Source organism: Nematolebias whitei, chromosome 22, assembly GCF_014905685.2.
Source record: "Nematolebias whitei isolate Nwh7 chromosome 22, NemWhi1, whole genome shotgun sequence".
Taxonomy (NCBI): Eukaryota; Metazoa; Chordata; class Actinopteri; order Cyprinodontiformes; family Rivulidae; genus Nematolebias; species Nematolebias whitei.
The window spans coordinates 15,220,241-15,244,954 of record NC_056519.1 but is presented as its reverse complement, the minus strand read 5'-3'; the positions used below and the strand labels follow the sequence as shown (position 1 = coordinate 15,244,954).

Below are 24,714 nucleotides of genomic sequence, written 5' to 3'. Positions count from 1 at the left end.
ATATATATATATATATAATCTTTTGCACTTGTTCAGCTGTGTTTTCAGCAGTGTTGCTGTTGTGATACAACTGTGCTTCCTTTGTTGATGTTTTAAAGGTGTGAGTGATTGACAGGTGCTGCCCTGTGCCGGGAGCCATGTTGGGTCAAACCATCTTCAAGTTCAAGTCGTTTGTCATTCGCATCACATGTGGTACATGAGGTGGAACAACATTATGTCAGGGTCCCAGTTACACCCAAAAATAGGAAAAATATAAAGTACAAACAGAAACAGTAAATAAGGATCTAAGATATACGATAAACGAAAGCCAAACAAAAAGATCTAAGATATACTGTACGTTGAACTATCTTAGTGTGGGGGTAAGTATTTTTACATTTTAGAAAAATGAAACTGAATAAAATTTGGTTTATCATATTTATTGATTGAAATATTTGATATATGTTTTAAATATTTATACATGCATGCTATATTTTAATAAACTTAGACATTTTTCAAGTACCCCCAGTGGTACTCATACCCCCCTCTGAGAACTGGAGGACTAGCTGTTGATTTGAGATAACCTTGGCACCCTCTCAGTTCCAATTTTTATCGGAAGCTTTGTTGTTTTAATATCGATTTTACTTTCATGAGAATGTTTTATTCATGTTTTATTTAGTCTCAATTTTTATCTTCATCTGTTGGTTTGGACTGTTAACATGCAAAAACATGATCAAACTCTTGGTAATCGTCTGGATGTGCAGCAAAACTGCTGGCACAGCCCTACAGAACCTCACTGACCTACACAAGGCGAGGTCAGTGAACAAGGCCAGGCTTATTCTGGCAGATCCTGATCATCCACTCCATGGTGAGTTCAGGTTGCTTCCTTCTGGACGCAGGTCTCTGCAGCCCAGGTGTAGAACAGACTGAAAAACTCATTCATCCCTGTAGTGATCAGACTTCTCAACGAACATTGACAACTTCTGTATTATTATAATGTCTTAATGTCTTGTGTAGTATGGATGTTTTTATATTTACTGACTGTGAAACTAATTGCCCCTCTGGGATAATAAAGATACTTGAACTTGAACAGTTCATGACAGTCTAAAACAGTCTTCACTGTGGCACTCATGCTCCTGCACTTTTCAGTTCATGGTAGACTTTCAGACAAATGAATACCGATTAAGTTAAAAAGTGATGTCAAACAAATCGTTTTCATGCTGCCAACGAGCTCTGGTTTTGTTTTCAATTCTGTAATAAGCATACCCTAAATATTTAAATCTGCTGAGCAACAGCTAGCATCACATTGAAGACAAACACATCTTGTTTGGATCTGGTCTTTACAGCAATATTTACATTCACAGGAAAATCAGTTCCACACATGCCCTAATAAACATGTCCGTGCCGCAACTGGGGTCTGACTGAGCTCTTTGTTAGGTAATAAGGTGTGTTTGTGTTTGTAAAGGAGTTGGAGCTTTAGTGGCATTTGATAAATAGTTGCACAGGCTGGTTGTTTCAAGGGAACACTTCTGCTAAATGTGTGTGTGTGGGAGTTCAAGGCCTGGTCTGTTCATCTCGGGGACAGAAAACAGCTTGGAGGTGTAAACAGAACAACCTGTGTGTTTAAAGAGTTAAATACTGAATTGCATTGAATTATTAGAGTATAATTGACAACATGTTAGAATCATAAGTAGATGCTTGTTGAGTTGTGCATTTCTTACTTCTGTTGCTCTATCACCTTGGCTTTTTATCTTTTAAATGGAAGCAGATCACACAAAGATCTGCATCGTTTAGAAGTGAAATGCCTCTTGTTTTGCTTGTGATCTACAGGTTGGACACGAACAAGAAATGCTAATTTATTTGCCCCTTTTTTAATATTGAAGATTGTAATTCCAGTGGATTTTCAGTCTTTCTGGCTCACTCCAGTTTTGTCTGCGGTCCTCCTCACCTCTCCTGCTCTGAGTCTGCTCTTTTTAACAAGCAGTCCTTCTGGTTGTGCTGTAGGTCGGCGCTGAAAGGGGTCAGCAGAGCAGCGCTGATCGATACGAACGCACAAACGCCCAGAATCCTGGAAACAAGCTCTGTGTTCTCGGCTGTCAGAAATCTCTGCTGCCGGTTTGGTGCTCCCTGTGGTTTCATTACTTTCATTAAACGTTCATCTTTTAATGATTACAACGTTTTGATTAAATACACATTTTTTTAGTTCTATTAGTCAAACAATAGCTGCACATTCACCTCAGGATGAAGACATAACTTTTTCTTCTACTAACTAATTAACCCCATCAACTTTTTTGTATCATGTCTAGCTAGGCCTGTCGCGATAAACAATAAATCAATTAATTGGATGATAAATGAAAATGATCAACCTCATTTACATTTATCGGCTTTATCGTTTCTTTGTGTGTTTCTATTTCTACTGGATGAAAAAAGGCTTGACTGACCCTTCCCTTTCTCTTTTCTCTTTAAAATCTATTTTAACCGTCCAAAATCGTGTTTTTGGATCATTAAAAGCAGCTAAGCTGAGAAGCTAAGCTACAATCTAAGCTAACAGGCCGACCTTCTTGTTGAAGCTCAAAAATTCACAGTTGAAACCCATGTCTTCGTGTAAAAAGTTGTTTTTCTCTGCAAAAAGAAGCTGAGAACTTGTTTACTGATTTTGAAAAATGCTCAAACCACACCGAGTGTACGCCATTTTCAGAACCGAAGAAACAAAAGAGAGACAACCCATGTCACATCAAGGGGCCTCCCTCCCATTTTTCTTAGAGACATGCTGTTTGCTCCCTCACTATCCATCCTTTGTTTCAAACAGTCTTATATTGCCATCCGGTGGTCAAAAAAGGTACTACACTCAAAACAAATTAAACATTTCTTCTTAAATTTGACAATAATGACTAATTATTGTCAAATTTCAAACAATATTATTTATCGCAATAATTTCTGAGAAAATTAATCGCCCATCAAAATTTGTTATCGTGACAGGCCTAGGCTTGTCAATGAATAATAATAATAATGTCATCACAATGTCAGCACTGTATGTTTCCATACAATGGCGAAATTAGTCTCTGCATTTAACCCATCCACCACCAGGTGGTGCAGTGGGCAGCTATTGAAAGCTGCCCGGGGGGCATTTTGGGGATGAGGTGTGCTGCCCAGAGACACCATGTGATATGCAGTGACTGGGGATCGAACCTGGGACTTACGGGTCCCAAGCCGGCTGCCCTGCCTCTACACCATCTCGGCCCCCATGAAGCACCCTTTTAAACAGAGCTGACTTTTTTTTGCTCTGTGTGCAACCTGTTTTAGATATACAGTATTTTAATTCACCTTTAGTCATAATTTAATAGAAAAATCCTCGGCCTCGATGCATCGTGTTGATGTCTGTCAAACTTGATAAACGTCTCACTGCTCAACCTTTTGCCATCTCCTTCAGCTGCAGCCTTTCAAAGGACAAAAAACACTTTAAATTCAAAATCCTGCCCATGAAAAAGAGCATATGTCAAATTTATGTTTATTCATTAAAATGAAAGCTATAAAAAACATTATTTTTTAAGAAGATTAAGTTGGAGGAAGAATTTTATGTTTCCAGTCTTTTAAATTAAATACGTTTTCATTTTTAAGACCATTAATATGTTAGTTTTTTGTTTGCAATATTCATTTTGTAACAGAATAAAAAAAATGTGTTCACGATTAAGGAATATATTGTAAGCAATATAAGCAACAAAAAATAATTGTATCTGTGCCTCTTTTGTAAATAGGTTTGCATTTCTTTTGTGTTTTTGCTGTTTTTGGGAGAGAAAAAAATCATTAAGTTTTTTTTTATTGCTTTCCTCTCAAAAGCTTTTCAAAGTGGAATTTAGTTAATTTTTTTAATGGTTTGGAGGTTATCGTGTAAAAGAGGATGCCATATATTTATAAATCTTGAAAAACTTGTGCTTTTCTATGTTAAACTGTATGCACGCCTCTGTTTTATGCTCACAGATTGTGTTGTTGGCGATCTGAAAAGTTTTATATTAAGATGTGGAACTGTCTAACAATCTGTCAGAATGTGTGGGTAGACAAGTGTTTCATGAAACACTAACTGTGCTGTATCTCTGTCCTGCAGCATGTGGAAAGGCCTGAATGTAAACTGCACAGACAGCTCAGGATACACACCGTTACACCATGCTGCCCTGAATGGACACAGGTACAACTGCAAACTACGCTCCGTCTCTATTTTCTGGCATGTTTGTCAATTTTATTTATACATATAACAAATAAAATGACCAGATTGTCTTTTTGAGTGAATGTGTCTAAAAACACCATTTAAACATTTCTTACAAAGTTTTCTGTTATGTGTGCACACAAAAGTAAGAAGCACTTTGAAACACTTTATTGAACTGGACTGTTGGTCTGTAAAAATGTTTCTTTCTGTCATGCCATTCACTTTTCTACAGGTATTTCCTCTGTTTAGCTGGTGCAACCTTACTTTTCCCCCCGGCTCTTCCCTCTTCAGGGGTCTCCACAGCGAGCCATCCTCCTTCATCTCACTCTGTCCTGCATCCTCTGTCCTCACTCCATCTACTTCCATGTCCTCTCTAACTGCATCCATAGATCTCCTCTTTGTCTTTTTCCTGGCAGCTGTATTTCTAACATCCTTCTACCAATATACCCACTGTCCCTCCTCTGGACATGTCCAATCTCAGTCTGGCCTCTCTAACTTTATCTTCCAGTTATTCAACTTGTGCTGTACCTCTGATGATCTCATTCCAAATCTTATCCATCCTTATCACTCCTAAGGAGTGATAAGGATGCAACTTCCAGTTCTTTCTCGTGTCTTTTTGTCCACACCACTGTCTCCAGCCAAAACAACATAACTGGTCCCACCACTGTCTTGTAAACGTTTCGTTTGACATTTGCTGACACCTTTTTGTTACAAATCCCTCCTTCTCCATCCTGTCTGGACTCTTTTTTTCACCTCTTCACCACACACCCAATTTTCCTGGACAGTGGACCCCAAGTACTTGAAGTCCTGCACCTTTGTGACCTGCTCCTTGAAGCCTCACTGTTCCACCTGCCTCCCTCTCAATCACACACATTTATTCTGTCTTACTACGACTGACTCATTTCTCTTCTTTCAAGTGTGTACCTCCACCTCTCCAAGTTCTCTTCCACCTGTTCCCTGTTCTCACTACAGATCACAATATCATCTGCAAACATCATAGTCCTGGGGGATTCCTGTCTGGTAGCACTAGATGCTACTACCAGTAGTCTTTTATTTTTATGTTTTGGACACTAAACAAATATAATGGTTGGGTTTCTCTGTACATCTTGAATTGTATTTTGCCAAGATAAAAATTGTAGTGGGTTAATTTGTAAATGTTCTTTGCAGTTTAAGAAATATAATGAGATAGTAAAATGGGGAGAGTGGTAAAGTCCAAATACGAAGGAGTGGACAGAGAAAAGTTTCAAGAGTGATTTGTGACAAAAGTGTGGCAATAAAACGTAGAATGTCGACCTTAATTTACACAAATGTTTATTTTCTCAGTTTCTTATTCAGAATTTATCACACAATTCTTACTAACATGATAAATCAAGTTTGAACAAACAAATGTTTTAAAGTGCTGCAGGTAAATGAATTAACCTACAAACTAATTTAATCAAGTTTTAATGCACATAAAATTAGTCGCTCTTTCCCAACAGAAATGTTTGCAAAATGTAAAATAAGGAAGTTGCAAGTACAGTATTTGCTACATTGTCTAATATTTTGCTTCTGCACAGAACAGAATGTTATTTTTTCACCCTTTGAACTTTGAGTTAACTACAAGCCTCACTGCTTCTGCAACCTGGCAGAGCTGAAGGATTAGTGCTGTGTTTTGGGGGCAATTATGTGGATTTCCTCCTCGAGATCAGCTGAAGAAGGAGGGGAGGAGGGAGACCAAAACGAAGCCTCTGAGTTAAAAATAGTCTGACAAAAATGGCTGCAAAGGAGTGATTTAACATTTAGGTGGGAAAGTGAAAAATAAACCATCAATTAAGATAAAGACGAAACAAGACTAGACTTCTCAGAGCTGTCATTCCAGCTAGAAAAGTTATTCTGGGAGGGATTATTTAATTATGTGTAATTTGGGATGGTTTTTAGGCAAGCTGAAGATCGTCACTCAAATCTGAGATTCTCTTAATATGATTATATTGTTTATTGTTCCTCTAGTTGGACTAATATGAAAATAAAACATTAAAATGAACTAAGTGGTTCATTATGTGTCTCAGAGCTGATTTTCCTCCTGCTCCCAGAGGAGGCTTTGCCCTTCCATCTCCCTGGTTTCTCCCCCTGACATTTTGAATGCAAATGAATCTCCTCATATTTCCTGTTTAGATGGTGACAACAGCAGCTGGAATCCTGTTAATATGAAACAGTTATTGACCATAGTTGCAAATAATAAAATCTGATTTAAATGTTTGTTTGAAGCAGCATCGATTTACATTGTTTTATTATTTTACTAAAATAGTTGTTTATACACAAAATAAATACAAATTGTTGACATTTTAAGTGTAAAAGGTCAAAATAACAAACATGCAGAATAAGATATGGTCTCTACGTGGAGTATATCATAATATTGGTTTGAGTTTTTAATGCCCACTTGTGCTTTTCTTCCCAGCTCTGTCATATTTTATCTGTGGGTTTATTGATCCATCTCTTTGTCTGTTTAGAGATGTGGTGCTGAAGCTGCTCCAGTTTGAGGCGTCAACAAATGTGGCTGACAGCAAAGGCTGTTTCCCGCTACACCTGGCTGCGTGGCGGGGGGACGTGGACATCGTTCGCATCCTCATCAACCACGGCCCGTCGCACTGCCACGTCAACCAACAGGTAATCACAGTAATCCTTAAACCTTCAGCAGAACCTTGATGTCTGGACTTTCCCAAAACCCCAGCTATAATTACGACTCTGTTCAAAACGAGGCTACATTTGTCATTCTTGTGGTGGTCTGAATGGATGAACCCTAAAAAAGAGAAGAGAGAAGCTGGGCTTGTGCCAAATATCGACAGGTGTCTACTCTGCTTAGGAGTCTTTAGGAAGGAAGTAGTCCTCAGCTTGTGGTGCTTTGTGGTTTAAATTAATTCAAATTAATTTAAGCTTTAAACCAGTTTAAAATGTGTGGACTTTGTTTTCTTTTTGCCTGGATTACATGGAGCATTCAATGGACTCAGCAAAGCATACTTCATATTTAACGAAGGGGCTGCTGCATATTAATCCTGTCTTTATGGTACCGAGACAAAATTACTATACAGACTGTTTACATGCTAAATGGCAAAATGTGGTTTTGCTCCTGTTCCAGATCAGAGAGGATGCTATCAGCTCAGCTACAGTTGCTTTGCTGTATTTCTCAGGGCTTGTAAACCGATGCTTCTGCAGGTCGCGTTATCATGGCTTCTGTCCAACCGAGCTGATCCCTTACAGCTCCCAGTGATCCGTCTCTGACAGGCTGGTGAGCGTTTTAGCTCTGGGACCATTCAGCCTGCCGCTCCTGTCATTCCTTATCAGCAAAAAATGACCCTCTCCTCCTCCCTCCCCTCTTTTTTTTTTTTTTTTTGGTCTATCTGCGCTTGCAGCATATTGATGATGTCACGTTTTACTGATGCACTGCAGTTGAAGATGAGCAAACGCCACACAAGGAGCATAGGATCAGAAGTGCGATTTATCCATGTGTGCCTACTCTTGTTGGTGATGGAGCACGCAGGTTACCGGAGTGGTATTTATCCTAACTAATAAGCACATTTTCCTCCATCTTCATTAGCCAAATCGTTTTCCTTCAAGAGCTGCTGGGCTCTAATTGCTTGCTGTGATAAATGACGTACCCTGACCCTGAAATGAAGAGGTTAGTGAGCGAGCGAGCACGGGTAATTTTCCTTTTTTTTACACCGTCAATGATTTGTCCAGCTGAGCGAAATGCTGCGATCCAAACCAAGTGAAAGCTGCTGATGCTGAGGATACGGTGCAGAGATGTTGCTGACCTCTGGGCGCAGTCATGTTGGCTGCGTTTGTGCCTCCTTTTTGTACACAGCAATGAATCGTAAAGTCGAGGCTTTTTCGAAGAAGTACACTTAACACACATGAAGTGATTTCATGTAAGAAAATATTTTTCTTCTTGACGGTTTATAGAAACGCATTCTTTAAGCAGCTTGAGATTTTCAGTGAGCCGTTGACTTGTGAGCATGGGATGTAAATCTTTAAAATCAAGAAAACGCTTGAAAGTGGCTGTTTTGCGCAAAACAAACTTCAACAGGATGAACTTCTTAACTTTTTTAAATCAATTAAATCAAGAGACACTAAAGGTTTTATGTTTTTCACAGTCTCTTATCCAAAAACAGGGTTCAGCAACAACGTTGCTTAAACTATTAATGCATCTTCCTCGTGTCGACTCTATAACCTTGACTCACTGGACATTTATAGAGAGGGTATTAGGGGTGCAACAATAAATCGGCACATATAGGCCCAGATATCCTTATTTTTGGGAGATCGGAGAATGGTCGATACTTGCATGAGAAACCGATTTAACAGATTTTTTTGTAGTTTTAACAACAATTGTCTAAACTTCATTCATGGTCAGTTAAAACAAGTTTGTATTGTTTCTAGGACATTGTTCAAGGGTATGTTTTTCAATAAAATAAAGATTGGAAAATTGAAGGCGCATTATGACATTGTAACACCGGACAGTGTTGCTTATAAAACAAAATCGGTATCATCCAAAATCTGAATCGGCAGGTCAGACTTTTTAGTAGACTGTCATTTCTAACCCGGGCCCGAAGCCCAGCCTGGCTTGACCTGAATTTGGGCTGTGCCGGGCCAAAAGAATGTGTTGGATGGGCGGGCCGAGTCATTGTCGGTCTTTTGATTACGTCAGCTGATGATCCAATTATATGGCAACATGGCTTGCCATACAAACCAATTGTATAGAAACATGGCTTGCCATAAAATCTAATGGTATGGCAACATGGCCAGCCATACAATCAACAGCTGCACGCTGCCATTTGACCGCATGCTGACCGGCCTTGAAAAAAATAAAAAAAATAAAAATAAATTCAGTTACGCTTCAGATAGGACTACCGGTACTGCCAGGAAGTGATCCATCACCCAAATTGACGTTCAGCTGCTGCACTCAGTGGACGCGCACGTCCGGCGACTCAAACAGGTGACATCCCAAAGCAGAAATGTCAGAGCAGGGTCTGTGTCTGAATAATGCAGATTGCAGACAGAAGCAGGGATTTAATGTGCTTCGACGGCCATGAAAGGACAAACACCCCCTCAGCTCCGATCTTCTGCCCCTTTTATTCAGCTGTGTGCGCCCGCCGACCATTAATAAAACATATAAGCAGTCAAAGCTTAATTAAAAATGTTTGGGGGGTGGGTTTTCGGGTTCGGACCTGTAATTACCGTTAATTTGTCGGGTCTGGTGGGGTTCGGAAATGATGGCTATGGGCTGGGGCCAGGTCGGATTTTTGGGCCCCAAATGCAACTCGACTTTTTAGAGATCGGTGATGCAATCAGTGCACCCCTAGAGGAAATGTTATCTGGGTTGGCCGCACATTCTCGATAACTCTCATAATTTTGATTATTTATGATGAATCATTATCATGCGTTTCACTTTGAGCTTTGTTTATATATAAAAAAAAACACCAAAAAACATATTAGTGTATATCTTTAACATTCTTAAAAATGTATCAATTTTCTTTTAGTGTCTAGTTTTTCCACATTCTGAGTTTGCCGCAGTGATAAACTGGAACTCATGTCTCTTTCTTCACAGCATATTGATATACTCGTCCTCCTTTTTTTTTTTGCAATAGTCTGTTTGTTTTCAGGTTGCGGCTATAAACCAGCGAATAAGATTGATGAAATGTGTGTTTCTATTATATTCAGGTTCTATATTTTCCTGTCATGTCTGCAGTCCTATGCTGGACACACGTGCGTTCCTCAGGGTGATGTATTCAGTGTCGCGCTCAGGCTCGTCATTGAGATGTAACAGGAGCAAACCTTGACAGTGCATTAATCTGCTCTCTACTTCTGACAAAGGAGACAATAAAAACATTTGTCCTTACTTTTCGACACGATGTGAAAAAACAAAGTGATGACTGTGAAGGACACAGAAGTCGGGGGGAAATAAGTTGAAAAATGTTGATGGTTAAAGGAAATGTTGGAGGTTTTTAGAAACAAAGGCAGCAGAGGTGTGTGTTGAAGTCATCTCTGCAGACAACAGATCATTTTTAACGTCTAATGAACGTTATTAGTTGGTGGTTAACCAGTTCTAGCTCACTGCTTATTTCTTGTTTCCAGTAGTTTTTGTTTGTTCAAAGAGCAGGAGTGTAGGACAGGTAGAAGCTATCAAACTAAATAAGATGATTTTATTTTGTGCACTGGTATTTGTGTGCAAGAGAGCCAGTTGGACAGTGATTGATGGTGAAAGATTGCTTGTTTACTTCAAGCTTGCTCCTGGGCTGTGAGGCCAACGCTTGTTTTTAGGATTGACGAGTTACGTGTTGTGGTCTCACTTTCTGCTGCTCCTCTTGCTTATTTAAGCCTGTACTTTGAGATATGTTCCCTTTTTTAAATAGATTTTATTTTATTTTTTTACTGGAAAGTCCTGTGTTTTAAGTAAACAGTATTAATTATCTTAAAGTGTATAATCTTGAATAATTATTTCATTTAGACTTTGTCCCGCCATCAGTTTTCCACACAAATGTGTAGTGTTAGAAGTTGTTTTTGGAAAGTTATTGCTCCCAACACTGATCCTGCTAATTTATTTAACCATATTTATATAATGCTAGTCAATACCTGACGCTTAACTTGCACTTCTGCTTTGCTTTTGTCTTTAATTACATTATTACAGTATGGTAGAATGAGAACAAGCAGCACCTCCAAACCAACTTATTTGCTGCTTCTTATAAGACAGTGTCCTCAAAATCTAGCATTTTAATCTGTCAATTGCATTTAATTTCCCTCTACCTGCACATTTCAAAGTCATCCTTTTTTATAGTCATCTTATACTGTTAAAAACAATAATCATAAACGAGCAGTTTTTATGGTTGACTGATGACCTATTAAACTCTGGATAACTGCCATTTTCTTTTTGTTACTGACTGCAAAGCACATATGAAATTAATTCCACTGCAGTAAATATTTCTTAATAGTGCTAAGAATATTTTTCTTTTCACCTGGTGAAGGGATGTGATTGTTGCAGCCTGTTTGTTAGCAAGACAACAATAACGTCAACTAGAGAAATGTGTGAAGGCTGGGTGACTGCTGAAATTGAGCTGGTAAAGTAAAACAAAGATAACAGAAGCTAAAAGTGCAGACTAGAACCTAAAGCTGAATGATATATAAATGCTCAAAAGAGCTAAATTGTTGCTAAAATGTAAAACATATCTAAATGGTAGCTAAAAGCTAGTAGTAGCTAAACAGTAGCTAAAATAAAATGGTAGCAAAAAGCTAAAAGTAGTGAAAAGCTAGCATAAACCTAAAAGTAGCAAAAGGCTAAGGATAGCTAAAAGCTGGAAATAGTGTGAGAAGATAGCTGAGACAAATGTTAAATGAATATTTTGAAGGAATTGAATATCTGTATTTTTATGGGAAATGTTATTTAATGTTAAATATTTTGAAAAGTATGTTAAAAAAATCATAACAGCACTATATTTTTAAATTTGTTGAACGTGTTGCCATATGATCTGTTATAATTGCATATATGCAATAAGAGTTTTCAAAAAACGAGAAAAACTGAACAAACTACTGTGAATGCTGACTCAGCGTTCACACAATGATGAGTTTGATTAAACTTGGTAGAGAGTTGGAATGTGGGTTGACAGAATTATCTTACTTTTCTTGTTTAAGTTGTGAATCGCAACTTTTACATTTGTTGATGGTGGGATCTTGGCACTCTTTTGTTTTACTGTCATTTGGATGGAGTCATTTTTGCACAATTTTAACGTCTGAGCTTTGCGGCACAGCAAGAAGCTTGCAGCTCCTAAAATAATTCATCCACTCACTGAAATAATTGCCTGGAGAAAAGCTTTACATTATATACTGTGTGCTGGACTGTGGCAGTGTAGGGACAGATGTGTCCTGCAGACTTGTCCTCTGATGTTGTGCAGATGTGGTGCGTGGGAACCAGCAGACATTCTCTGGACTCCTCTGGGTTAGTCAGACACAGGGTCAGCGTGCGTTCCCCTCTAAACAAAGTATTTATTACTATACATTACAGAAATGTTATCTTTCCCTACATGAGATGGGTGTAAGGTTATATTATTACCTTTTCTCCTTCCTTGTTCACTTATTTGATTCCCCAAAGGAGATCAGTTGCATAAGAAAGGCATTTCTGGGAACTTGGAGACTGTGAAACGAGTCAAAGGTAATGGGTCAGGAGGTCCCACCACGTTTTTTTTTTTTCCCCCTGTGTTTGGGTCTGTGTAGCCACCTTACATACTTAGTAATGTTATGCCTCATCACACACACATGTTGCTACCACACAACAAAATGAAACCATATGTCTCCTGACGATCAACATGTGAACCCTGCCGTTCTGAGAACATACGGAGGAACCGCTCTGGGAAAGGCCGCTGCCTCGCTGACTGATGCCAAAACACACAGTCGCACCGAGCAGTTGGATGTTTTATTATGAGTAATCTGTTAAAAGATGGTAAGTCATATGTTCTCAGTGTTTTTTAATATTTTTTTATTATTTGATTGAAGTTGAGCAAATAAGAACGGTTTCATCCCTCCACGATTCAAAACAAATTACAACCTTGGGTGATTATTGCAAGATTGAACAGCTTGTGTATGAGGCTGTTAGTTGAGGTGTCATATAGAAACACTAAATAAAACAAAAAGAGTTGTGGCATTTACTTTGTGGTTGCACCATCAAAACCAAACAACACTCTGGTTTATAACTCTGCAGAGGTGTTCGCGTGTAGACCAGCAATGAAACCACTGGGGTTTTACTTGCTCAAGGGTACTTCAGTTTCCTAACACATGTTCTAAAGCATTTTATTTATTTAAATCCTTTACATTTTTATATGCACATTTTTAGAGCTGCACAATATTGGATTGTTGGACAATATCCGATATGCCGATATGTTAAAACTTATTTGGCCGATAACCAATACCGATATTTTATATACTTTCTTTTGTCAGAACTTAGCCCTCTTATTTAGGCTTATTTGTGTAACAGCTGTAAGAGCTGGTGACATATATTCAGTAACAGCCATATGATATGCATAGCACTTGAACTTATATTAAATGAAAAGTGTTCAATATTATTTACTGGCATTAGTCACCTGCGATGCTGTCTCACTTGTGGAGGCTTGTTCCAGGTTCCAAGCTGCAGTGTGGGATCCTCTGCACTCTTGTGCATGAAGGACAGCCTTTTTAAGTTCAAAGTTTTTGTCTATCCATTGTGCCGTAAGACTAATCATGCTAACGGGCTAACGCATGACGTCCAAATGTCTGTGGTAAAACTCACCCAAGTGCTATCGGCTATTAGCTTCTCAATGACGACGGAAATTATGACTTGTAACTCGGGTAAGGCTACAATGGAAAAATATCTCTGACTGGGGAGGATGTAGCGAGGCTCAACGTAATCCAAAAATCTTCAGAATCCAATATCCTCAACGGAAAAAAAAAAAGCCTTCCACACCGCCGACATTTTGAATTTTCCTCTCTGCCATGATCAGATCTGGTAGGCACACGTGACATCATGTTGTGCTGCCGCTGCAGGCATCTTTGTCACTGGGTTGTCATACAAAAACGTTGGTTACGTACTGTAACCCCAGATTCTATGAATATAGGCGTAGCCCTTTAAGGCTGTCGCTGATGGGTTTATCCCGTTATGCAGAGCATAAGCACTGAAAAAAATTAGTCCACGCCCACCTGCTGTGTGGGCCCCACCCGGTCCGTATAAATTACGTTAAGAGCGGGAAATCGGCTCCCAAAATAGCTTTTTTCTTCAGCCATTTAGGAGCCAGTGAGGCCCGACGCTTAAAGGGCTACGCCTATATTCATAGAATCTGGGGTTACAGTACGTAACCAACGTTCTATGTCATATAGGCTTCGCCCTTTAAGGCTGTCGCTGATGGGTTAAGGGCGAAGCGGATGTGGTCCTCGCCTCACTGAGTCCATTCGAACACAGTAAGAAGCGGAAGCTTGCCCAAAAAACGTCTTGTCACCCAGCTCCCCGTGTGCATAAACTACGCATCGCGTAATTATGTGCCATGCACAGACGCATGTTGTGTAACTATGCGTTCTGACAAGCATGAATACCCCGGAAAAACTTTCAACGGGAAGAGGAAGTTGAAAAGAGGGGGGGAGGGGGGCATGAACCAACTGGTTCATGGCTGAACAGTATAAACAGATTAATGTCCATGAATTGATAAATAATCAAATGAACTGATTGGTAACAATAATCATGAACTGATTAGTGACAATAGAACCAGAAACACAGACACGACTGTGACTGATAACAACATCTCACACTGTAATGCATGCAGACAGAAGTGAGCTTAAACAGAGTTCCATGAGAACAACAATATTCATTCTGTTAGAGCACTAAGGACAGAATGTGTCATGGAACGAGCCGTTACATCACGTAGGTAAAAGCGAATAAATGAGCAGGGTGTTGACCATGCAGCCGCAGTGCAAATGTCCTGCATTGACATACCATTATGCAGAGCAGTCGAAGATGCGATACCCCTGGTCGAATGTGCTTAGAGGTTGACAGGAGGCCCTAAATCTGATGCTCTGTAGGCTTCAGAAAAGGCCTCACACAGCCAGTGTGACAAGCGCTGGATGGATAACGGCGACCTGCAGAAGCATCTCTATAATGCACAAACAATTGTTGAATTTGAACGCATTGCAGCTGTGCGCGTTACGTAACACGTCAACGCCTGCACCGGGCAGAGAAGATGAACAGATGCTTCCCCTTCTGATCTGTGGGGGGGAAAAAACCCCTCCAACGATATCACTCTTGATTTAAAAGAGCTCGTGATGTTTTAGGCATAAAAGCTGGGTTGGTCTTAAATCAGCTGAGCTGCCCGTCAGCCTAATTCTAAGGCATGACGAAGCAACAGAGAGGGCAGATAAATACTTACCCTCTTAGCGGGTGTTAAAACCAGCAACAGGGCTGTTAAAAGAGACAAGAATTTAAATGAAACCTGATCCAGAGGCTCAATTGAAGCTTTGATCAGGGCTCGCAGGACCAGCGTTAAACCCACTGTGGAACAAGTGGGCGTGAAACAGGCCTACATCTCTGTACACCTTTTAGAAACCGCTTCATCAGCGGGTGATAAAAGCTGTTCTGTCTCCAAACCCTTTGTGGCAGGAAGAGATGGCTGCAATCGTACGTTAAAGCGTACTGAAAGCCAACTCCCTATCCATCAGCTGTTGTAGAAAAACAACACGCCGCCTAAAAGGCATGAAGTGGTCTCTAAACCTTCTCTGTACACCAGCGCTGAAAAGCCGTCCCCTTGATGTGTACAGAACTGTGGTAGATGCAGCACGTGAATCTTGAATTGTGCACACTATCTCCTGAGGGAGACCCATCCTCTAAGTGGAACCGCTCAGCGGTCAGACCCACCGGTGTTGACCTATTTCTGGGTAACTCTTGGTCGCTCCTCCTGCCTGAAGGAGAGCATCCTTCCTCCATGACAGTTCCACGGCGACCCAACAACAGACGTTGCAGGCCTGGGAACCATAGTGCGTTCACACGCCGGGAGCCACCAGGAGAGCTGTCAATCCCTCCTCTTGAACTCGGTTCATGGACCGTAAAAAACAGAGGAGGTGGGGGAAAAGAAACGCGTAAAAAGCGTTTTGGGCCACCGACTGTGAGCAAATGCGTCCCCCCCCAGCGATGGATCGTCTCGCGGGCTCAGGGAAAACCGTAGTTGACATTGAGCGTTCTTCTCGCATCGCAAACAGGTCCACAGCTGCTTTGCCAACTTCTGCTGCGTCTGAAAACATCAGATCCGGATGGAGGATCCGGTCCACGTAACGTGGGCCGCCCTTGGACGTCACATCAGCCCCTCTGTTCAGAACACCGGATATGTAAACCGCTCTAATAAAAGCAGGTTTTGATGAACCCAACTCAGTAGCTTTCGCACAATGTGTAACATCTGGGCTGAACGCACACCCTGATGGTTATGTACGCAGCAGTCATCATGATGTCTGTGTGAATCAACACGTGTTGATTCTGTAGCACAGGAGCAAGGTGTTGAATCACATTCAGTACTGTGCGACACTCCAAAACATTGATGTGGGCTGATGTGTAGTGGGGCCACAGCGCCCCTACTGCTTGAGATAGGTATGTCCCCCCCCCAGCCTGACAGCAACGTGTCCGTGAAGACTGACCCATGACGTGGGTCTGCTGAGGGGGACTCCCTCTGATAGAAAAACAAGGTGTTTCCCCAGAGTCGGAGGTCTGCTTCCACAGAGGAAAAGACAATGATCATCCGTCGTTTGTTTTACTGGATCCACATGCAGACGTGCAAAAACACCTCTAGAGGCGTCTAATGTGATAAACGAGTTTTCATGGTGGTTGAATTTAATTCCACTCCAGAAAACAAATGTCTGGGCCGGGAAAATCGAGCTTCCTTCCACTTTATGGCGAAGCCCAGATTAACAGGTGTGATGTCAACACCTGATCCTGCATCAGCGCCTCCTGTCTGAAGTGACAGGATCCGCAGATCATCCAGGTAAAACAAAAAACTCTCGTCTCTGTGTTTTAGGATGATCGGTATGCGTTCTCTGGATGTTAAACAACAGATCCAAGAACGGTCTCACCCCTCCGATCCGTGAGTAAAACCCTCGTGTTTTCTCTCCCTTGGGGAACTCTGTAGATTACTTTTATCAGAAAACACTTGGATTTCTGCATTTAGGGAAGAGAATCAGTCTGATGATGACGGGACCGTTTATATAACTCCTCTGAATGGAGGGGTTCGGGTTGCAAACTGTAACTTGTACCATTTGCATAAACCCTGTCCATCCATCTGAAAAACGGCGAGCATGTTTTAGCCACTCTACGTAACGTTCGTGGATGAACGTGCGTTAATGATGCGTCATGTTTTGTACGGCTGTCAGCAGTCCGTCCCTCAACCGCCGTCATGCGTCGCGGGAATGTTTTCTGTGTGACCCCGGGCGAGACTTGAGCTGAAGGCGAAGCGTGTGACAGCTGATGACGCGGTGAGCTGCGCGTTTGACGTCGCTGTGCGAACGTTGAAAGGCGGAGGGCGTGACTTCATTTACACCGTGCTGTTGGAGTGAAGGCTGCTTAGCCCCGCGGGAGCACACGTTGTTCTCTGGAGGGACGCGCGCCGCTCTCGCTGGAGGGGCGCGCGCTGGAGGGAGGTGGGACTCATTACCGGGTTCTTCGGCTGCTTCACGTTTAAGCTGCGGTGAGCTGCCGAAAGCTGAGAGAGAAGGACCCCCACCCGGACCAGCCTGCGGACCACATTTATACCGATGTGAGCTGGTTAGCGCCGGCAGCTGTGTGCGCCAGCATCAACGCAGCACCGTTGAATGGAGGCTGTCATCTTAGTGTTCGACTCGTCATGTCAAGAGCGGCGGTGAATTAAAAACCCTATTTAAGGACACCGGCTCATGTGGAGGCTGTTCCATCCCACGAGTGCGAGTTGACACCGCTTGAGTGAGGATCATGCAGTTCTAGTTGGTAATGAGTTATTTTCGCTTACCGTTGTGCCGTGATCGACCCGTCATGTCTAGAGCGACGGTGAGTTTAAAAAACCTTTATTTAAGGACACCGGCTCATGTGGAGGCTGTTCTGTGATCGACTCGTCATGTCTAGAGCGACGGTGAGTTTAAAAACCTTTAATTAAGGACGCCGGCTCATGTGTGGAGGCTGTCCTGTGATCGACTAGTCATGTCTAGAGCGACGGTGAGTTAAAAACCTTTAATTAAGGACACCGGCTCATGTGTGGAGGCTGTTCTGTGATCGACTCGTCATGTCTTAGAGCGACGGTGAGTTAAAAACCTTTATTTAAGGACACCGGCTCGTGTGTGGGGCTGTTTCATCCCACGAGTGCGCTCTTATGTGTGCGGCCGCTGTGAGCTGATCCGGGCTTACAGACTGGCTAAAAAACAGACACTTGGATCATTAATGATGATTTATTTCAACTTTCGTGTCACTTTTACACACACCCTCCGGAGACCGTCATTTGAGAGCTTTCTCTCTCATGAGCTCTGCGATTGTTTGCCTAGAGTGCTGTCTTGCAGGCGAACTCTGGGGAAACGCTGAGCTGCAGGCTGCCGGAGTGAAGAGGGCTGGATTCTGACGGGCGGGGCTGGTGGTGGAACTCAGCGAGAGCCGCGGCCGTGGAAAAGTCGAAAACTTGCTCGCGACGGTCCCTCCAGCGGGGATGGGGTGGGCCGCGCGGCTTGATGAGGTGGCGAACAGCTTTTGGCACCTCCTCCGACTGTTTCACTTCGCCAGCATGGTTTGAAGCTGCTCTGAACAGCGCGTCCGCGATGGGCTTCATCAGGTCTTGTGCAGATTCTCCGGCAGCGAGGGGAGTAACGAAGCCAGGTGGATCGTTGGGTCATCGTCCTCCGCGCTGCAGTCCCCGACAAGGCAAACCGTGGGAGAGGCACACATGTTGAGCTGGCGTCAGCTGCTTTACAGAGGGAGATCTTCGTCTCCAAGGCAGGTCTGCGGCCTTCAATCCCTTGGACATGCTATATGCTAGCAGCGCACGTTGTTGCTAGCTGCGGCTGCCTGAAAAAACACGTCGGTGGGCTCGATTGGAGAGCGTGGTCGCCGTCTGTGTTCCTCCGGAGGGACGGGACGCTGCTCCGACCTGGGCAGCTTCGCTCCGGAAGCTTCCGCGAGGCTTGGCTCCAGGGGGGGGTACCGAGGAATAGCGTCAGCTGCCTTACAGAGGGAGTTCTTCGTCTCCAAGGCAGGTCTGCGGCCTTCAGTCCCTTGGACATGCTATATGCTAGCAGCGCACGTTGTTGCTAACTGCGGCTGCCTGAAAACACGTCGGTGGGCTCGATTGGAGAGCGTGGTCGCCGTCTGGTTCCTCCGGAGGGACGGGACGCTGCTCCGACCTGGGCAGCTTCGCTCCGGAAGCTTCCACGAGGCTTGGCTCCAGGGGGGGTTACCGAGGAATAGCCCCGCTCGGTGAATCCCTCAACTCTGGTGATGGGAGCGGACTGGGGACCGACTCCTCTAATCTACCAGGAAAGAACCGTCTGCGGCCTCGCCCGTGGAACGTCCTGTTGGAAAGCGAGGCCGTAAGGATCAAGACGGTGAGCCAGAGTGGAGCCCAGTGAAAAATAACCTTTCCGCCGATCATCCGAACTGGCGGGAAAAGGCGAGGGACGTAGAAAAAAAGGGGTCCCTTCATGTCAGCCTCCTCCTGGGTTCCGCCGGGCAACCCCTGAGGGCGCCGTCGGCCGGGAGCGGTGTGATCGCCGATGCGAAACGAGGTGGGATGGGGTGAGCATTCACTCAGCCCCCCTCCACCTACACTACGCTCCCCAGGAGGGAAAGAGCAGCGGGGCTGCAGCTGAGCACGCCTTGCCCCGGAGGAACCATCCGGTTCGCCCCGAGGGTCGGCGATAAGAGGAAAAACACAAGATGGCGTTGTCCAGCGTGTAGTGACCTGTCACTGGGAAATGTTCCACGACGCTTACCTTGGAATAAGACTGCTGTCATCTTCTCCTCGGGGAGGAGAACTCACCGGACGACCGGAGGTCGACTGCCGGGCCAAGCATCTTTCGCAAAGGTTGGTCATTTACACAATTTATCTTCTTTGTTCTTCTGACAGTGCTATATTAGCTCGCTGAAGAAAAAATGGGAGCCGATTTCCCGCTCTTAACGTAATTTATACGGACCGGGTGGGGCCCACACAGCAGGTGGGCGTGGACTAATTTTTTTCAGTGCTTATGCTCTGCATAACGGGATAAACCCATCAGCGACAGCCTTAAAGGGCGAAGCCTATATGACATAGAACTTCATCTTTTATATCGGTGAGTTATTTTGATGGAATGGCCGACGTCCAATATTTAACTTTAACGCTAATATCAGCCGATGCCATGCCGATAATATCGTGCATCCCTACGCATTTTAAAACCGTTTATTAAATGGTGGTCAAGTTTTATAATTAGTGTTTTTATGTGAAAACAAACAAACACATTTATTACATTATCTATTTTGTTATAGTCGGTGAATTGTTAAAAATTTTGATTTAACACTGATGAACGAAAAGTCATCTTAGTGTTTAGAGTCAACGGCAAAACTTGAATGGCAAAATTCGTGTATACACAAAACAAACATATTCCAAACTGAATGGGAACCAAACAAACTCATCTACAATTAATAAATAAATAAAAATGGAATCAGGAATTATGGAGAAAAGAGTGAAACCCACAAAACCTTTGCACCGATTTCACAGCTGGTTGCAATCAACAAGTAAATGCAAATGAGCTGTTGAAACTAATCTTGTCAAATATAACATTTCCCACTGTTTCTGTGTGGTTGTCACTTAGATCCACTATGATTGTCAGGAAAGTTAGCCAATGCTTAGTTAGTTAAATAGATCCACCTTTTCTGTTCTTTTGATTCACCTGTCAACATTTCATCTTAAATCTACTGTCACAATGTCATCTTAAAAATCAGTGTATTTTTGTGTTTACAGAAGAAATGTGTTAAGATTCATCCTGTCTAGTATAATAATGATAATGCACATTTTGTGTGAACACTACTGTCACTGTGCCTGCTCACATTTATTTTAAATTAAACAAGTAGTGAGGGGAAATGAGTTGTTATAGTCACCCCTCTCACCCTGTTTCTTCATTCTTATCTTATTTTTCAATCCAGTAAACAGATTATATTATGTTGTTGTCTTCCATCTTCAGCCATACGATGAGCTCTCTGGATTATGAGCTAACATCATGTAGATGGAGCTCACAGCAGTGTCTCGGTGTATGTTCAAACGTCTCTGTGCACCACCTGCTCTGACTTCGTTCCAGCCCCTGTCTGATGAATGTACAGTGCATCTGGAAAGTATTCACAGTTCTTCGGTTTTTACACATTTTGTTGTCACAGCTTTATTCCAAATTGTATTAAATTAATTGCTGTCCTCAGAATTATATACACTATACCATATAATGATGATATGAAACATATGTTTTGAGATTTTTGCAAATTCATCAAACAAAGAAAACCAAGAATTCACAGCCTTTGCCATGAAGCTCCACATTTTAGCTCGGATGCAGACTGTTTCCACTGATCATCCTTGAGATGTTTCTACAACTGATTTGAAAGGCGCACGCCTGTCTATAGAAGGTCTCACAGCTGACGGTGCACGTCAAAGCACAAATACCAAGCATGAACAATTTTCAGTCTGGTCATCTGGACAGTTTCTTTTTTTTTTTTTTTTTCTGAAACGTTTCATCTTCCATCCGGAAGGCTTCATCAGTCAAGGAAACACACAACACAAAACTGATTCTTCCCCCAAACAGCTTACTCCAAAGTGGAACAAACCAGTTATATTGGTGCTAAGATGGTGTCTTTGGCACGCCCCCCCTAATTATTCTACTGTACATTGTTTTCTTGTAAAAAACAAAAACAAAATCATGTCATTATCTTGTGATGACCTTTTAGTAGCCAAAATCTTAAAGACTGTTAGAAACTTGAATGCTTTTCTTCATTAATAAACCAAAGTTGGGTTTACCATGTTACTTCTAACATGGCCTTGCATTTACTATGATACTTACACCAGTGGATCAGAGAAAACGGTTTTGCACTTCTCATCGTTCATGACTTGTTTTCCCCCTTAACTTATTATCCTGCATTGTAGTAAACCATTCAATCTCAACTGATCCCCAACTGTGAGGTTCTATTTAATCTACAGTCGTGGACAAAAGTTTTGAGAATGGTACAGATTTTGGTTTTCACAGTTCGCTGCCTCAGTTTTTAGGGTGGCAATTTGTTTTAACTCTAGATTGTGAGGAGTGATCAGATGAATCAAAAGAACATTGCTGCTTGTAAGATAGCGTTTATTGAATCATCAAAAACCTCGAGGAGAGTGGTTCAGTTGCAGTGAGGAAGACTTCAGGCCACCCAAGAAAATCAGCGTCGGGATGTCTCCTAAAAAGGATGCAGCTACAAGATCGGGTCACCAACAGTGCAGAGCTTGCTCAGGAATGGTAGATGGCTGGTGTGAGAGCATCTGAACTCACAGGGAGATGAAGACTTTTGGATGATGGCTTGATGTCAAGAAGGGCAGCAAAGAAGTCTCCAAGAAAAACATGAAGAACATTGACTGACGTTCTGCAGAAAGTATACGGATTGAACTGCAGAGGACTGGGGTGAAGTTCTTTTCTCTGATGAAGCTTCCTTTAGAATGTTGGAAACATCTGGAAAAATAATTGTCTGGAGAAAAAATGGTGAGCACTACCATGAGTCATGTGTTATGCCAATAATGAAGCATCCTGAAACCATGTGTGGGGTTAATTTTCTTCTAGGGGAGTGGGTTCACTCACAGTTTGGCCTCAAAACACTGCCATGAATAAGGATTGGTATCAAAACATCCTCCAAGAGAAACTATTCCCAACGATCCAGGAGCAGTTTGTGGATGAACAATGTTTTTCCATGGATGGACAAACATAAACCTAGAAGCTCTGATCAACTCCAAGCACTGATTTGGCAAGAATGGATTACCTTCACTCAAGATTTTCCCCAAAAGCTGATAATCCAGCACGTCGAGGCAAATTGCAGAAGTCTTAAAGAAGAAGGGTCAACACTGTAAATATAAAATCTTTGCTTAAACTGCATGTATTTGTCAATTAAAATAAAAAATACACATGAAATGCTTATAATTGTACTTCATTATACCAAATATCTGACAAAAGGTTCTAAAAAAAAAACAAGGCTTCAAACTGTGAAAAACAAAACTTGTGCCACTCCAACCTTTTTGCCACAACTATATAATGTGGGAATGTCCTGTTCCCAAGACGCAGCTTCAATTAAAAGATCAATGTTCTGCATTTGTGGTGGTTTAGTGCTTCTCTGCACAGTAAAATAAACACAAAAAATCAGTATAAACAATTGATTAGACAAGATCTAGCTTTAAATGGCATGCAGTTTTAAAATATTTACAACAGAACAGAGAAAATATTGCATACAAGCAATAATTAAACAGTAAGCTGTGGTAAATTAATTTGTTTCTTTGAAAATGTGGATATTGTTTTTAGTGTTTGCAAGGTGGAGCAGGTGCAGTCTTATATACTGAGGGGCAGGGAAATCTCTAAACCACATATTGATGATTTTGCTGTTATCACCTGTATGCATCTTTATATATGAGCTTCTTTTTAATATTATTCACACACCCCATTCTATTCATCCTTCACCGCTCAGGGATACATGAAAGTGGGAAGAGGACTGGGAGAGAGAATCAAAGGAGGCTGCAGGACTGGGGACCAAGATAAAGCATGAAATCTGAGCCATGGAGTTCGGTCATGGTGTTTTTAAATTTTATCATGGACGTCAGAGGTTCCTCAGGAGAAGGAACTGCAGGAACGCAAAGAAAGGCAGAGAGGTGTTGAGAGTTTTCCATGCTCTGAAAGGCGAGCTCTAGTTTAGATAATCAGACTAGATTGATGTTTCATGCATGACTGGTGAATTATCATGGGATTATTTTCAATATATATATTTTTATGACTTTGTATTTTGACAAATATGTAATATTGGATAATTTTTCTCAATAAATAAATGACCAAGTATAATATATTATCTTATTTGTTTAACTGGGTTCTCTTTATCTACTTTTAGGACTTGTGTGAAAATCTGAAGATGTTTTAGGTCATATTTATGAAGAAATATAGAAAATTATAAAGTACCAACTTTCAAGCACCACAGTATTGGGATTTAATGAACTATTCTTGTAACACCAAAGTTCATGCTCAATAATCCAGGTATAAAATCCAACTATGTTCACTCAGGTCATCTGGACAGTTTCTTTTTTTGCTGAGATGTTTTGTCCTTCATCCAAAGGACAGTTTATACCTGGATTATTGAGCATGAACTTTGGTGTTTTGAACCACTTTGGCATGACTGTCTCAGAAGAGTTGACGAGGGAGAGGGCGGGCCCCGGAGGCCATCATCACCAGAAAACTGTTTTCTTCCACTATGGAGTATGCTGTTTGTGGGAATCAGATTTGTTTGGTGGCTTCTCAGATTGAGGAAGTCCTTTGGATGAAGGACGAAACGTCTCGGCAAATAAAGAAACCGTCCGGATGACCTGACTGAACATTTTTGGGTCTTCCCTATAACCCAAAATGCCTTGGAGGATTTATTGTTCTTAGCATTTTAGTAGTAAATGCATCCTTAAATTACTGGATACATTACTCTGTCTTTTGGTTTGTTCCACTTTGGAGTAAGCTGTTTGGGGGAAGAATCAGTTTTGTGTTGTATGTTTCTTTGACTGATGAAGCCTTCTGGATGGAAGGTGAAACGTTTCAGCAAAGAAAAAGAAACGGTCCATATGACTTGACTGAAATTTTTAGTCTGACTTTTGTTTTTCTTTTTCACCATACGAGTATTACCGTATTTTCCGCATTATAAGTTGCACTTTTTTGCATTACATGCCCCTGCGACTTATACGCCAAAGCAACATATTTATGGATTTTTTCCCATATTTATAAAACAATTTTTTGGCTGAGATATGACCATTTTCATTCATTTTGACAGATTTTTTTTTAGC

At 41.8% G+C, this 24,714-nt stretch overlaps 1 protein-coding gene across 2 annotated transcripts in view; it reads left to right on the top strand.

Annotated features, from left to right (window-relative positions):
- The window catches only part of anks1b (ankyrin repeat and sterile alpha motif domain containing 1B), a 291,174-nt gene that overhangs the window by 83,400 nt on the left and 183,060 nt on the right, over positions 1–24,714 (top strand). For both annotated transcript variants that reach the window (XM_037695743.1, XM_037695742.1), the window contains exons 2-3: positions 4,079–4,159; positions 6,664–6,820. In XM_037695743.1, the coding sequence (XP_037551671.1) occupies positions 4,079–4,159; positions 6,664–6,820 (238 nt within the window). The remainder of the gene's footprint in view (positions 1–4,078; positions 4,160–6,663; positions 6,821–24,714) is intronic.